Source organism: Felis catus, chromosome C2 (assembly GCF_018350175.1).
Source record: "Felis catus isolate Fca126 chromosome C2, F.catus_Fca126_mat1.0, whole genome shotgun sequence".
NCBI lineage: Eukaryota > Metazoa > Chordata > Mammalia > Carnivora > Felidae > Felis > Felis catus.
The window spans coordinates 59,891,962-59,907,268 of NC_058376.1; the positions used below are offsets into that span (position 1 = coordinate 59,891,962).

At 39.1% G+C, this 15,307-nt stretch overlaps 1 protein-coding gene across 4 annotated transcripts in view; it reads left to right on the forward strand.

The window, feature by feature from the left end:
• The window catches only part of SIDT1 (SID1 transmembrane family member 1), a 110,952-nt gene that overhangs the window by 40,073 nt on the left and 55,572 nt on the right, over positions 1 to 15,307 (forward strand). For all 4 annotated transcript variants that reach the window (XM_023260142.2, XM_019839733.2, XM_019839732.2 and 1 more), the window contains exons 2-4: positions 2,378 to 2,499; positions 3,520 to 3,690; positions 12,353 to 12,398. In XM_023260142.2, the coding sequence (XP_023115910.1) occupies positions 2,378 to 2,499; positions 3,520 to 3,690; positions 12,353 to 12,398 (339 nt within the window). The remainder of the gene's footprint in view (positions 1 to 2,377; positions 2,500 to 3,519; positions 3,691 to 12,352; positions 12,399 to 15,307) is intronic.

The following is a 15,307-nucleotide window of genomic DNA, read 5'->3' on the forward strand; positions in this document are numbered from 1 at the left end:
GGATTAGGGGAAAGAGGGAGTGAGGAGTCATTGCCATGAGTACAGGGCTTCTCTTTGGAGTGATGAAATACTCTGGAAGTAAATAGTGGTGATGGTTGTATAATTCTGTGAATACTGAATTGTACACCTTAAGAGTGGGTTGTGTGGTGTGTGAATTATAGCTCAATTTTAAAAGTGATGGAAGAAGTGTCCAAGAAAAAAATAATAATTGACTACATGAAAAAAAAAGCTTTGTTGTTGCCTATAGGGAAAACTCACTTCCATTTTTTTTTACTCAACACTTCTGATACCAAATGGGTAGATCTTCCACACATCAAGTAACACTGTGACACCAGCTGGGTGTCCTGCAGTTCAGTTCAGGTCTAGCTGGTTTCAGCATCAGATCTCAGAGGTTAAGGACTCAGTCCCACAAGGCTGCCCATCGCCTCATTTAAGATGTCAGTTGCATGGCATCTGGGTGGCTCATTTGGTTAAGCATCCAACTCTAGATTTTGGCTCAGGTCATGAGCTCACGGTTCATGAGATCAAGCCCTGGGTCGGGCTCTGCCCTGACAGTGTGGAGCCTGCTTGGGATTCTCTCTCTCCCTCTCTCTGCCCCTCCCCTGACTGAATGCACATCCACATGTGCACTCTCTTTCAAAATAAATAAACTTTAAAAGAAAGATGCCAATTGCACATCCACGTGTTGGGGTAAATCAGAAAATTCCCAGAGCCACTAAAGGCCTTTTCATATAGGAGGATGCCAAGATGGAATTGACATCTGAGGGGGCAGAGTCCTGGGGATAAGACTAGCTAAGGTACTGTTGATGAAGAGATAAACTACGAGAACTATGACAGCATCATTGTAGCGGGGAGAGTCTGGATATGGACAGAGTGAAGGAGGTAGAAGCAATAAAACTTGATGACCTATTGACTGAGAAAAGCTAAAGAAGTAGGAATCAAGGGTGACTCTCATCGAATGGTTGTCATTAGATGAAATGGCTGCATGCTGAGGCCGTTCAGGAAGCAAAGAAATTTCGAGGAAATTAAAGATGAAGAGAATGATAGATTCCATTTCTGGCAGGTTGAGATTGGGGTGCCTATGGAACATCCAGAACTTAGGAAGGAGGTCTGCACTAGAGGTAGGGTGTTGGCATTTATCGGCTGCACCATAACTTCCATGGAAACATGTAGAGTTTAGGCACAAGGAAATGTTCCCTTCATGAGCAAGTGCTTCTTATCAAATTAATTACTCTTGGACTGTTCCAACATTAAAATAGCAAAGTGGTTTAATGAAGAATGATACAAGAGAACCAAAGAGTAGCATATGATATCCATGTGGTTCTGCTTCCCCTCAACTTTCATTTTTTTTCAAGTTGATTTATTTATTTTGAGAGAGAGAGTGTGCATGGGAAGGGAAGAGGCAAAGAGGAAGAGGGAGAGAATGCCAAGCAGACTCTGCAGTCAGCACAGAGCCCAGTTCAAGGCTCCATGTCACGAACTGTGAGATCATGACCTGAGCCAAAACTGAGAGTCTGGCACTAAACCAGCTGAGCCACCCAGGTGCCCCTCAATTTCTGTTTTCAATATGTATAGTTCTTCAGGGTTTAAATGCAAGATTTTCTTGTTTCATTTCTTCTTCCCAATAAAGAAGCTTTCAAGAGAACACTAAGGCTTTCATACAACATTGGGGTGGTGGGGGGAGTCTCATGTGAAAGATCAAGTTTTACTTTTTCTTTCTTACCTTGTCTTTTTTCTATTTTGTTCTTTCCATTTAGCCTATGGTATTATAAAAACTGAAGGAAAATACCAAAACTATCTAGACCGAGGGCCACAGTTCAATTTTCTGTCTTTAAAACAGCATTGATAGTGTTAAATCCTTGGGTTGAAATGCGTATTCAGAAGGAACCATGGAGCTGCTGATGTAGAAAAGCATTTTGTCTCAGGGATTGATTCATGCCTCGGAGCAGGGCAAAGAGAAGAATTCTCAGCCCCTATGGTATCTGTTGCTAGGGGAGCATCAGGCCATCTGCTAGGCTTGAATAAAACGTGGCAATAACATTTTGGATTAAAGCACAGAATGATTTTCCAAAAACAAAATTAAAGTTTGTCAGCAATTGAGGAGCTTGTAGGTCTTTTTTTTTTTTAAGGTATTTGAATCTGTAGTGTTTATATTCAATTTCTTTTTCTCTTGTGGACTTATTCCCAAAACCTTGTATTGACTGCCCAATTCGAAATATTCAGCCTGCCATTTGAAGCTTCCAGAATCTGGTTTCACCCAAGATGATGTCAGGTAGCAGCTATGATGCATATGCTGTGTGTGTGTGTGTGTGTGTGTGTGTGTGTGTGTGTGTGTGTGTGTGATTTACTTTATCCCCCTCTCTGCCCTGGCTCCCAGGTGAATGCTGTGCGGGTATATGTGAACAGTTCCTCCGAGAACCTCGACTACCCAGTCCTCGTTGTGGTTCGCCAGCAAAAAGCGGTGCTGTCCTGGCAGGTTCCTCTGCTCTTCCAAGGACTGTAAGTGGATCTTCTCCTGGACAATTTCACATTTGGTTTCTTTCCATGATTTAGACCTTAATTGTTATTTTCCCTAGTAAAGACAAATCAGGCTTTTGGAATGCTGACATTGTATGCTAAGGGCAAATAATGATCATGCACATAGCCTGACCGTTTCGAGCATGTTCAACTTCCATCCTCTTAGAATTCAGATAAACATTCTGCCTAGATTTGTAGCACCTGGAAGAACTTTTAGCATTTTGATTATATCCAGAATATTCTATAGCTCTGGGTCAGTGGATTATCCACTAAGGATAGGGTTAGGCTCATCAGTCAATGTAAATGAGTAACACCTCCTCCATTCTTCAGAATGCCCACAGAGTATGCATTCTTCATTCCATAGTATTTATTAAGCACTACTAAGTTCTAGAGCTAAGAATACAGCAGTGGGAGGTGGGGGGAAGAAAAACAAAATCCCTGCCTTCAGGAAGTTTATATTTTTGCAGAGAAACTATGTAAGGTACTATATAGCACTACTAAGAAAAAAAACAGAAGGCATTCAGACATATGTACATAGTATGGTGTTAAATCATTTTTAGTGGCTGAGTAATTTGAGAATCAAAATAGTCACTCTCACAGCCTTGACTTGGGCTCTGGGGCGCTTTTTTTTTATGTTCCATTCAGTGAAAGCTTGAGTAGAAATATGAAATCAACTGGTTGTTTTACCAGGACAGTTTCCCCTTTAAAATGTGGTATATTTTCCTCCTTGAATTAGGAAGATCATTGAGTATAATGTAGACATGACTGAATTGAACTGGCCAGCACTGAGAAGTACTCAAATCCCTGTTATCACATCACACAAGCTTATGCCAAAGACACTAGTTCTAAATCACTATCAATAGGTCCAGTCTGAAATTCAAAACATAAGGACTCAAAAACAAATTTGGAGAGAAATGAAATAAGATCGGCTTTTTTCCCTGCATGTTCACTGAGTCTCTTTCTCTTGTTTTTGCTGGTTTTTCCTTCCATTGGCTGCTACAGATACCAGAGGAGTTACAACTACCAGGAAGTGAGCCGCACCTTATGTCCCTCCGAAGCAACCAATGAAACAGGACCTCTGGAGCAACTGATATTTGTAGATGTAGCCTCCATGGCACCCCTGGGGGCCCAGTACAAACTGCTGGTTACCAAGATCCAGCACTTCCAGCTACAGTAAGCAGGACTTATTGTGGCCTTTCTCTATTCATTTGTCTGCTGCTGCTGTGCTTGGGCATGCTCAATCCACTTTCCAAGTCAGCACTCAAGAAGGAAATTATTCACTTGGCGTCTTGTCTGAGAACCTTCTGAACTCACCTACTCACAGCTGGGCAGCAGGGCCATAATCTGTGCAACAGGGAAGCAGTAGGGACTGGTGCAGAGGGGAACAGTGCTTGACATCATAGGTGTATCTGTTCTCAGGGGTCTGTGAGGACCCCGTCTGTCTGTAGTCCAAGAAAGAGGCCCTGGTGACCAGGTACTTTTGCATTATGCATCAGTGCCACTCTCCTGAAGGATTTTATTCTAAGGAATATCTTAACCTGTTTTTCTTGTCCTTACTGGTAGGGATGTGTACAGGTAGAAAATAATGTTATGTGGCTTTGTCCTTTGTGCAAAAACTCATGGTAATTTCCTCCTTCTCCTTCCACTACCATCCTTTGAAACCAAAATCAGTTGGGATTCACCATCTCAAACTGTTCATCTTAGACATACATATAATAAAGTCAATTGGGGGAATTATCTCCAAGGGATCTGTTCTCTTCCAAAGGTAGCTTTTGTAAAATACTGCATAAATCTGTGTGAATACTTAAACAGAAAGACTAAGGTCATTCCTTAATAAGGCCAGAAAGTTCAGGGATTTTCTGCCTCATTCTCTTCTAAGACTAAGGCTTCTCAAGGGTTCAGACCACTTCCTCTTCTCTATTTTAAATAAATTTTAAAAGAAAATATTGTTAAATTTGTTATATTAAAATTAGAATTTTACTAATCAAAATGTTTCACTAAGAGAACAAAAAGATAAATCATAGACCAAAAGACACATAACTGTAAAGGGTTCATAGCAGGATATATAAAGAACTTCTACAAATCAATAAGGAAAAAACAGGCAAGCTCTTGGCTGCTCCCCCCCATTATCACCCACCCTTCTGTGGTTCTGGCTTCTTACAGGGAAGAATCTTGGAACTGATGAGTTTGGGTACCACTGAAGATGGAGATTAGCACCCAGGTGTGTGCAAGCCTGTGTGCCCATAGGGCCAGACTCAGCTTCACTGGAACAATATGTTTTCTGAGAAAAAAATGAGGAGATCTCAGGGGCAGAAACTATACTGGAGAAAAAAAAATCCTGTGACCTAGACTTCTCACTAGAACTTTGAAACAGAGAGTGAAGAGTCTCAGGAATTGAATCAATGTTTACATTTACCCAATGAAAAATATATGTATAATATAAACAGACTCAAATATGCCAAGAAAAAGACTAAGAATGTCAATGAGATTTAGAAAAAAAAAGGAAACTATGTGTTGCTTACAAGAGTACAACCTTAAATAAAAGAATATATAAACGTAAATAAAAGGATAGTAAAAGAAATATACTAATACTAACCAAGAGAAAGTTTGGTTAAATAGATTTGTATATATCGTATTTATCATATTTGTATATATCATATTTGTAGTATATCATATTTACAAGACATTCCTTAATGCAAGAAGCATTACTGAAGATAGAGGGGACAGTTCATATTTCTAAAAGAATCAATTCTAAATTTATATGCACCTGCTAACATGACTTCATAATATACAAACAAAAATTTCAGAATGAAAATAATTGAACTAATTTGCAATTGCAGAGATTTCTCTATAGATAATAGAATAAATAGACGAAAACATAATTAGATAGAACAGACATTGGCAATCTATGGCCCACAGACTGGCCACCGGGTTTTGTAACTAGAGTTTTACAGGAACATAGCTGCGCCCATTCATTTACATGTTGTCTCTGGCTGCTTTCATACTACAATGACAAAGGTGAGTAGTTGGTTTGGAGGCGTTATGGCCTGGAAGCCTAATATATTTGCTATCTAGCCCTTTAAGATATAAAGCGCAAGTGAATATGAACAACAAGCTTGAACAAATTAATGTATTTAGGAAACTGTATCTCAAAATGATAGAAAACCTAACCTTTTCAGGTGCACATGCAACATTTACCAGTTGCCAAGCTCTAATGCATGTCTTGATAGATAGATTTAAAAGAACCGAAATCCTGTATATGGAATTGAGGTAGAAATCACCTACAAGATGATATCTATAAAAGTCTCCAAATGTTTGGAAATTAAGTAGCTTACTTCTAAATAAATTATGAGTCAAAGAGTAATTACCATAAAAATTAGAAAATATTTTGAAAAAAATGATAATGAAAATATGACATATCCAAACTTCTGGGATGCAGCTAAGCACTGCTTAGAGGCAAATGTATAGCTTCAAATGTATATGTTAAGAAAGAAGAATGGCTGAAAATCAGTGTGGTAAGTGTCCATTTCAAGAAGTTAGAAAATAAAACTCAAAGAAAGTAAAAGAAAGTAATAAAATAAGAGCATAAAACAATGAAATAGAGAACAAATCAACAGTGGACAGAACCAACCAAATCACAAGTCAATTATTTGAAATGACTAGTATTATTTTTATACCTGTTTTTTAAAATATAATAAAGCAAGCCCATTGGAAAAAAAAATAAGCAAGAGAGCTTAACAGACACTTTACCAAAGAAGGTATCCAAATTGTCCTAAAACCCAACCTTATCAGCTACCAAATTAAAACTATAAGGAGATTTCCCTACACGTACCAATTTCTATAATTTGCGAAGACTGACAATGCAATTTCACACCTACTTATTATGAACCCAACTCCTAAATATATAATTGTCCTATTCATCCCAGGGAATACTCTACAACAAAAATGAACAAACCATTGCTGTACCTAGCAACATGGATAACTCTCACAAACACAATGTTAAGCAAAAGACACCAGACAAAGGGAATACATACTGTTTCGTTCCATTTATATGAAGTTTAAAAACAGGCAAAACTATTCTGTAATATTGGAAGTCAGGATAGTGGTAACTTTGAAGAGGAAAGAGGAAGTATATGGTTGTTTACCTGGTGAGGATTCGTTCAGATACATATTTATGACTTGTGCTTTTTTCATATGTTTTTTATGCTTCAATAGAAAGATTATTTTTTTAAGTCAGAATATTTACAAATAGTATATAATACTTCTGCAGTTTATTGTTGTACTCAGAATGTTTTGTTCTATTTATAAATCTCACCTTAACTTTTCTAAGGCAGTTTATAAAGAAGTCTATAGCCAGTAGAGTTACTAATAGGAATCGGATATTTACCTTGGTCTTCTGTGCAGCTCTTGACAATGTGTGCCCATAGCAATGGATGGACAGATGGAGGAGTGAATGGTTAAAAGGATGGAGGAGTGGTCACAGCATTTTTTCCAAGTCCCTCCATTAATTTTGGTGTAGAAAAAAGTGACATGGTAATTTCAAGAGCAAAAAACTCTCACTCCCACCCTCCCCCCAAAAAAGACAGAAAAAGTTTCTCTGATAGACAAAATCCACCCAGATCAACTAAGTCAGAGTTTCTAGGAGGGAGGTTTGAGCATTAGTATATATAATTTTAAAGTTCCCCTGGTGATTCTAATGTGTAGCCAGAGTTAAGAACCACTACCTCTAAGCAATTTCTAAATATGGTGCTTACATTTAATGATTTTAATACTTAACTATTTATGATATTAAACAATGTGGGAATTCACGGTGATACGTTTGAAGGAGGTTGTCGCACATTACTTGAACAGAGTACAGTTTGAACTTCAGAGAAGCATCGCATTTACTGATTGGTCTCTGTGTCTTCGACCTGTGACTGTCATCTGGTGGCAGTGTACTTGAATTCTAAGGCTGGTTTTCCTGTGAGGCTAATTAGACCCTTTGGAGAACTGAATTCTGTGAAACTGAAATCATAAGGTCACAGGTCTGCGCAAGTGTTAATGAATGATATGCATGCTGCTGGAACTGCAAATCTGTTCCTTCGTGTTGTTTTCTGCTTCCACCTCTTATCATGTGATGACCTCAGCAACCAGACATTCAGAGCATTTCAAACTGTATGGTTTCTAGGGTTTTATGAGAATAAGATAAGTCTGAGAAGAGATGGTAACTGAAATATGTATGTCTCTTTCTCCTTGGCTCTGGTTTGTCCCACACCAACTTTGCTGGTGACTCAAATCCAGAGGATGATGATAACAAGCAGGAGCTGGGGACTGTGGTGAGATCTGAAGTCTAGGTGTTGGGAGAGATGCTGAAAAATCAACTCAAAAATTCCCAACATGGCAGTTTCTGTTGCAAGTTTTTGAGTGGCACACTAGAAGGTATATGAACCATGTTTCAGGATTTTTTTCTAGAAGCATATATTTTAACAGTGAAAGGAACTTTTGAAATTGAATCCACTCACCTCATTTTTACAGATGAGCAAACTGGTGCCCAGAGAGGTTAAGTGATTAATCCAAACACACAGCTAGGAAAGGATAAAATCAGGACTAGATGCTACTTCTGACTCCCAGCTCTGAGCAATTGCCACTATAATATGCTATTTCTACTTTGTGTTTAAAGCTGTCCTCCCAATGTTTATGTTGCCCTAAATATATTTCTCAATTCCATGAAGCATTTATTTCAATTGAGTCTTAAAAATAAAATTCTGTCTTAAAGCATTACTCCCTGCCATCCAACTATCCCTCACTCATGTTGCGGAGTGTGAAGTCGCAGACAGGGAGGAGCAGGAGGCTGTCGGAGCAGGCAGGCACCTGATCATGGGCTGGGCGGAGCTCAGAAGGAGCCTGAAGAAATTCTGGTAGTTGTCTAAGTCGGAATGGGTGCGTGGAGGATTTGAAGGGGACGAAACTGGATGCAGAAAATTGAAGGCGGATGCAGCAGTCAAGATAATAATGAGATGAATGGAAGAATTTAGAGGTGACATTGACAAAACTTGATGGGGTATGAGGAGTAAGGGAAATGGGAGAGTCAAGGGTGGCCTGCTACCCCATAAAAGGTCACGAAAGGAAAATGAGAATGTTGAGGAAGGAAGGAAGAGAGGATAAGTTCACTCTGGGACATGTTGAATGTGACGTACAGATGCTTGGCAGGGTGTTGGATACACAGCAGCATGATGCTCAGAAGTAAGGTCTGGCTTACAGAGAGCAGCCTGAGTAGAAGTGCTTCAAGGAGGCAGGTCCACGGTGCCTGAAGTGGAATAAGAGGAGACAGGGTGGAGACACGGGTAGCAGTACCCAATCCTTGATTTTGAGATCTTCTATGCTTAACCAGGGAGTTTGGACTTCACCTTTCAGGTTACAGGAGCCACTAAAGGATTTCAAGCAACGGAATAAGATAAACAAATTTGATTTTTAGAGATGAATTTAGTAGTCACGTGGAAGATGAACTGGAGAGAGGAGAGGGCAGAGACATATAGACAAATGAAAAGTTATTTGAGTAGAGAAGAATAAACAATGATTAGGGACTGAATGTGTTATAGCAGCAATAAAGTTGTCAGGGAGAAAAGGGGTTAAGTAATATACATAAGGATAATTCACAAATTCAAAAAATACATGTGGCAGAATAAAAAATATATAGTCCTATATGAGTACCTGCAGCCTTTGACCCTCCTCCAGTCTTCTAATCAAGGATTTGAGTCTGTGTTGAGAGAGTTTTGAGTGAGATAGTTCAGCTACCAAGCTGTGAAAAGTGGTAGATTTTTTTTGAGAAAATAGGTAAGTGAAGAGGCTTTTAGACCATTTGGTCATGTGTCACACTAGGTAATCACCCTTAAGTATTTGAGGGTAGACCACAGTAATGATTTCTGTTACTTTTCCAATTGTTTTCTTAGTGAATGCTATATTGGGCAAAGATAGTGCTTCAGGTGGGTCAGGTGCATCCAGGTTACATTTACACTAAGAGTAAGACTTGGTGATGAATCAAATGTGGAAGTCAGTAAAAAGGGAGTCCAAGATGACTCCAGCAATGATGTCAGAAGTCTGGTGAGGTTTCCTACCAAAGAGACCTAGTGGCTCAGGAACAGGGAAATTAGAGCACATTCCATTTTGATTATGTGCAGTTTGAATGTTTGAGGGATAGCCATGTGCAGAAGCCCAGCAGATAATTACTCCTCCATGACTGGAGTTCACGTGATAGCCCTGGGCTGGACATGGAAACCCGAGATTCACTGACATTTGTATGGATTTTGTGGCAATTGAATATACATTTAATATATAGTAATTAAATATAATGTTTACTATTACATTAATGACAAAGTATTAAATATAATATGTAATATATAATATTTAATTGCCATTATATATTGTATAGATATATAATGTACATGGCTAAGGAAAATGAGAAGGTCAAGAATGGGACTGCGGGGAACGTTCTTATGTAAGGGGTGGTCTGAGAAACAGAACTATCACAAGAAGCTGAGTAGGCATAGCCAAATGTGTGGGAGAAAACCCAAGGAAAGCAGGCATCACAGAGCCCAAGGGAGGAAAGTTTCAAGGCAGAGGGAGTGGTCGTCAGAGTCAAATGTCACAGAGAGGTAAAGTTAAGGATGAAGTCACTGGCTTTAGCAATTAGGAGGCGACTTACCCTCAGCAAAGGCAACTTCAGGGGGATGGTGGGAAAAGAATCCTGATGGCAGTGGGGAGAGGAAAAAACAAATGAGGGATGAGAGCGGAATACTATTTTAAGAAGCTAGTTTGTGAAGGAGAGGGAGGATATAAATGACATCAAAGGAGCAAAATATAGGAAAAAGGGAGGCATTTTGTTGGGGCGTTTTTGTTTACTATTTATTTTGAAAGTGGTTGAGATTTTAGTGTATTTATAAACCAAGAGTGTATAAAATTTATAGGACTGTTGAATTTTGTAGAAGCAGAGTCCCAGAGGAGGGAAGAAAGGCTAGGATATAGCACATCCACTCAGAGTTTGTATTTCTACTTAGACCAGAGCGATGAGCTGGAGGGTTACACATGACCAGAAGGTGGGTGGAAGGGTTGGGGTGAGCGAAGGGAGCTCATAACAGATGGCAGTAAGGAGATAACAGGGAATGATATTCTGAAGTCCATAGTCCAAATGAATAATAGGGCATAGTTTCCTTCAACAAACAAAGTGGGGGTTTTGCACGCCCACTGGGCTCTGTGCCAGGGGCTGGCTATCCTAAGATGAAGAAGATGTCGTGTATCTCACAGTCCTCTCTGGTACCCACCTCAAAAACTACTTAGCTTTTGTCCCTGCCTGTCTTCCTACCTACCCTTTCTTCCAAACCCCCTTTCTTTTTTCTTCTGTTTTTTTCTTCTTCTCTCGTATGTATCTCTCCTCTCTCTTCTACCTTCTCCATGGGCCTCTCTCTTCCTCTTCCTTTCCTGCCTCCCTTATTTGCACACCCACCTCTCTTGACACCATCTGGTCTCTTTCTCTTCCCCCCTCCCTCAAACTAACCAAAACAGGGGAACAAAGTCAGCTTTTAGTTTTTATTTATCAAATAAACCTTTGTTTCCTGTGTTGAATTTTTTTAAACAAATAAGTTGAAATGTTTATACCTCTTTCTCTAGAGGTATACGAGAGTCTCAGTTAGCTTTGTTCTGTTGGTTAACGACTCTTGGTTAATTCAACCTCCCCCAGCCTCTGACAGGGCCCATGGGGAAGGAAGCAAAATGTTTCATCTGCAACAGACACGATGTTTATTTTACACACACTGTTGACTCTATGAGAAAGGGAGGACTTAAATGTGATAGTCTTAAAGAAAACAATGTTTTGGAAGTTTGTATGTGATTATACTGGTAAAGAAAACATAAAGGACAAGGGGAAAAAATCATATCGATGCCCATACTTTCAGAGTATAAAAAAGAAATTCCTGGCCAAAGAATACTGGTTGCATCTGGAAATCTCATGCTGTCTGTTGCCAGCCAAGAAAATCAGTGTCGTTTTCCTTCCCCTGACCTGGCAACGAACAGAACTGAAGGCCCCACGTTGCCCTGGTAATAGCAGATGACACAACACTACCCAGCCACGCACGGCACCAGGGTCCTGACTCTGGTTGTGGAATCTCAGGATCAAACACACAACTAGATTTGGCTTCGTTAGCTGACTTAGAGCCACAAGTTTTCCACTGTGCTTCAGCAGAATGAATCCTTGACACTGATAGTATCTGTTGAGAGTAAATACATACACATTGCACCCATTGTTAAATTCTGAGCCCAGTCTGCCAACAGCCTAAAATCGTTGGTCGTTAAATTTAGAAACAGTGCTCAAGTTTTATGACTTCCAAACAACACCTCCAATTATAAACCTCTTGTTAAATGTCTTGACATGTCCTTTATAAAGGAATCTTTAATAAGGTTTTTAAAACTGTTTTACTTTTTGAAAAGGAAAACTAGCAGTGGGGAGAAAGACTTGTTAGAGAGCACCGAGGGATGAAGCTGGGAAGGGCCCCAGAAGAAGTTCAGGCTCAGGTTCCCCAAAATTCAGGCCAAAGAAAGTAATTATTTCCATAGGCATGACATCATGGGTATATAGGGACATAAAATTGATCCCTCCCCAGTTTGATCATTCTTGAGAGTTGAAACCAAGTCCCCATGCAGTTTACTTGGTCAGTTTGACAGGACTAGAATTCCTTTCACAAAGAGTAAGGCTCTCCTTGCATCTAGTTTAGGGTGGTTTTCTTTTACATAAATATTTTTTGCTTGCTAACTTAGCTTTTCTCTCACTTTTCCCCCCTTTCTTTCTCCCACTTACATTTCTCAGGACAAATGTTGCCTTTCACTTCACTGCCAGCCCCTCTCAACCTCAGGTAAGTGAAGCATTTCAAGGTTATCATGATTCTACCTACTGACATTACCCAACAAACCCATGGTAATAGGCAGAGTCAGCATGTGGCATTGCCCTTGACCTTTCACAATTTGAGATATATTTGTATTTTTGGAATGTCGTTCATATTACTGGGACTTTAGACACAACATTCGATCTTATCCCCTTAACTGGTGTGAAATGAGAGGCATGACATTTGTTTGCAGATGTTCCTTGGCTCAACTGTTAGCAAACTGTGCATCTATTATGCACCAAGGACAGTACTAGACTGAACTAGGTGCTGAGGATATGATATGAAGAAGATGGAGATATAACTCCTGCCCTCATGAACCTTACTATCAAAATGGGGAGGGACAGGGAGTGGAAGGCCAAACACAAAACAGGTACACAAATAATTAATCAACTGAGAAATACAATAAAAATGGGACATACTTTAATTTCTAGAGTGTTATGTTATAATAGTTTCCCCTGTCATAAAGAGAGAACAGGAATGCTGACATTAGAAGAATTAGATATGTGTGTTGTGCTCTCCATTAAACCATAATCATAAGCAGAATAAATACATGAAAAAAAATACATGAAAACTTTAAGCTGCTTTTCCATGGACACTTCTAGCTACCTTTTTATTTTTTCACAGCCTCTGAAAGAGTTAAGTCTATGCAATAGCAGGCTTATCACAGATTTATTTAATGTCCCGATATTTATTGTAAATCTTCTGTAGGCTGTAATACAGCTTAGGTCATAAATGGCTACTTAATTTTTGCATTGAATGTATTAAAACTGGAATTAACACAATATATGGATACTGTTTAAATCTATTACAAGCACTTATGTGTTGGTAAATATTTAACAACCAGTTCCCAGAGAGAAACCCCTGATTTGTAGCATTTGCCCATTTCTGTGGTGTAAATACCTCCATTATGGCCAATCATAAGCTGCCAACATGATGCCCTTGAATACAGAGTTGGGATGAGATGTGCACAATCAGCCCCCCAAACCTGTGTGGGCCAACTCCCATGCATCTTTTAAGACTTCAATTTCCCATCAGTGAAGGCCTCCACAGTGCATATATACTGCCACCCAGTGACAAAAGAGGACTACAGGCCCACATGAATTGCCCTCAACATTTATTGGCCACTTAATTCATGAAATATGTGAAAGCACTAGTTGCTAGGTGCAATGGGAGATATCTAAAAAGAGAGGAAAAACTTACATCCCAACCACACAAAGAGTATAGTGTAATAGTGCTGTACGGAGATATACTAAATATGGTAACTAACTGAATGCTGAAATGCACTCTCAGTTTGTAGAAAATCAGTGATGAGGGGAGCCTGGGTGGCTCAGTGGGTTAAGTGTCCAACTTTGGCTCTGGTCATGATCTCACGATTCACAAGTTTGAGCCCCACATTGGGCTCTGTGCTGACAACTCAGAGCCTGGAGCCTGCTTCAGATTCTGTATCTCCTTCTCTGTCTGTCCCTCCCCCACTCGCTCTCCGTCTCTCTGTCTCAAAAATAAATCAACATTAAAAATTTTTTTAAAAAAGAAAATCAGTGAGGATTATATATTATAGCTTTCTCTCATTTTAAAAAAGGTATGTAAATATGAAATTCTAAGTAGTTTTATATAAACCTCAAACTAGAGTAAAACATACTTAGAACTAAAAAACAAAATAGAAATTATTTGATATCTATGAAAGTTTTACTTTACTATTAACTGTTCCCATTTTGACCTAGATTTTATATCCCCTTCAACTGTAGGAAAGATTTTCTATTTATATAAAACCATCCAAATGATTGCACATTCTCACAGAACCTTGATTATCAGATAGAAGCAGGTTACAGAAACTGGGTGGGTAATGAAGACCCAAGATGGTGATTTGTGGCCTAAATTCCAGCCATTGCTTTGGGTACTTGTCATTTGCTTCTTTCTGATTAAAGTAGATTCTCGAGGCAAGGGTCAAAAGTATTTATTTGGGGTTTATGGTAATTTAGAGATAAAAGAAGACTGAGAATATTTTGGCAAAAAGAGAAAGCTTCAGTAGATGTCTGATTTTTGCACAAAACCAATTCCTATAATAAAAAGAAATAGATATGATACTCATTATTGCTAACAGTAATCATAGCAATGCTCTTAGGTTACAAGTTTGGCTTCCCTAGGAACCAAGAACACCTCTTGGGAATTCCAGACCATTCACCTTTGGATAGACCTCTGTCTTACATGTATTGAATCAGGGTCCAAGATGAAAGGTCAAAATGAAGTGGGTTCTTAGAAGTGTTGCCATCTGTGACAAGGTGTGAACAGACTTCCAAACAGCAATGTTAATGACATTCCTTAATCTTGAGGTTATTTTTTTCCCCATCAGAAGTCTTTGGATTATTGAAAAATATTCTATTTTTATTCTCTGATTCTCAGAATAAGGTTAGTAAAGAGGATGTTAGAATTCAAAATTAAGTTTTCACATGTTTTGCCTCTCCTTTAAACTGATAGATTTGTGGCGCCTGGGTGGCTCAGTCGGTTGAGCCTCCAACTTCGGCTCAGGTCATGATCTCAAGGTTCTTAAGTTTGAGCCCCACATCAGGTTCTGTGCTGTCAACACAAAGCCTGCTTCGGATCCTTTGCCCCCCACCCCCACCCCAGCTCTACTTCCCGCCCCTCAGCTCTCTCTTTTCTTCTTCTCTCTCAAAAACAAATAAACATTTAAAAAAAAAAAAAAAACCTGATAGATTTATTAGAGTCCTAGGATATTGGGCTTGTTTTAGTTGGTATCCTCAAAATCTTAATCAGATATTTAATGTTAAGCTTCTCAACCAGCTACCACATTTATAATTATTGACAAAAGTCCCCTTTCTTCATTTATTAGCAATATGTTTAAAACTCAACGTTAATAAACG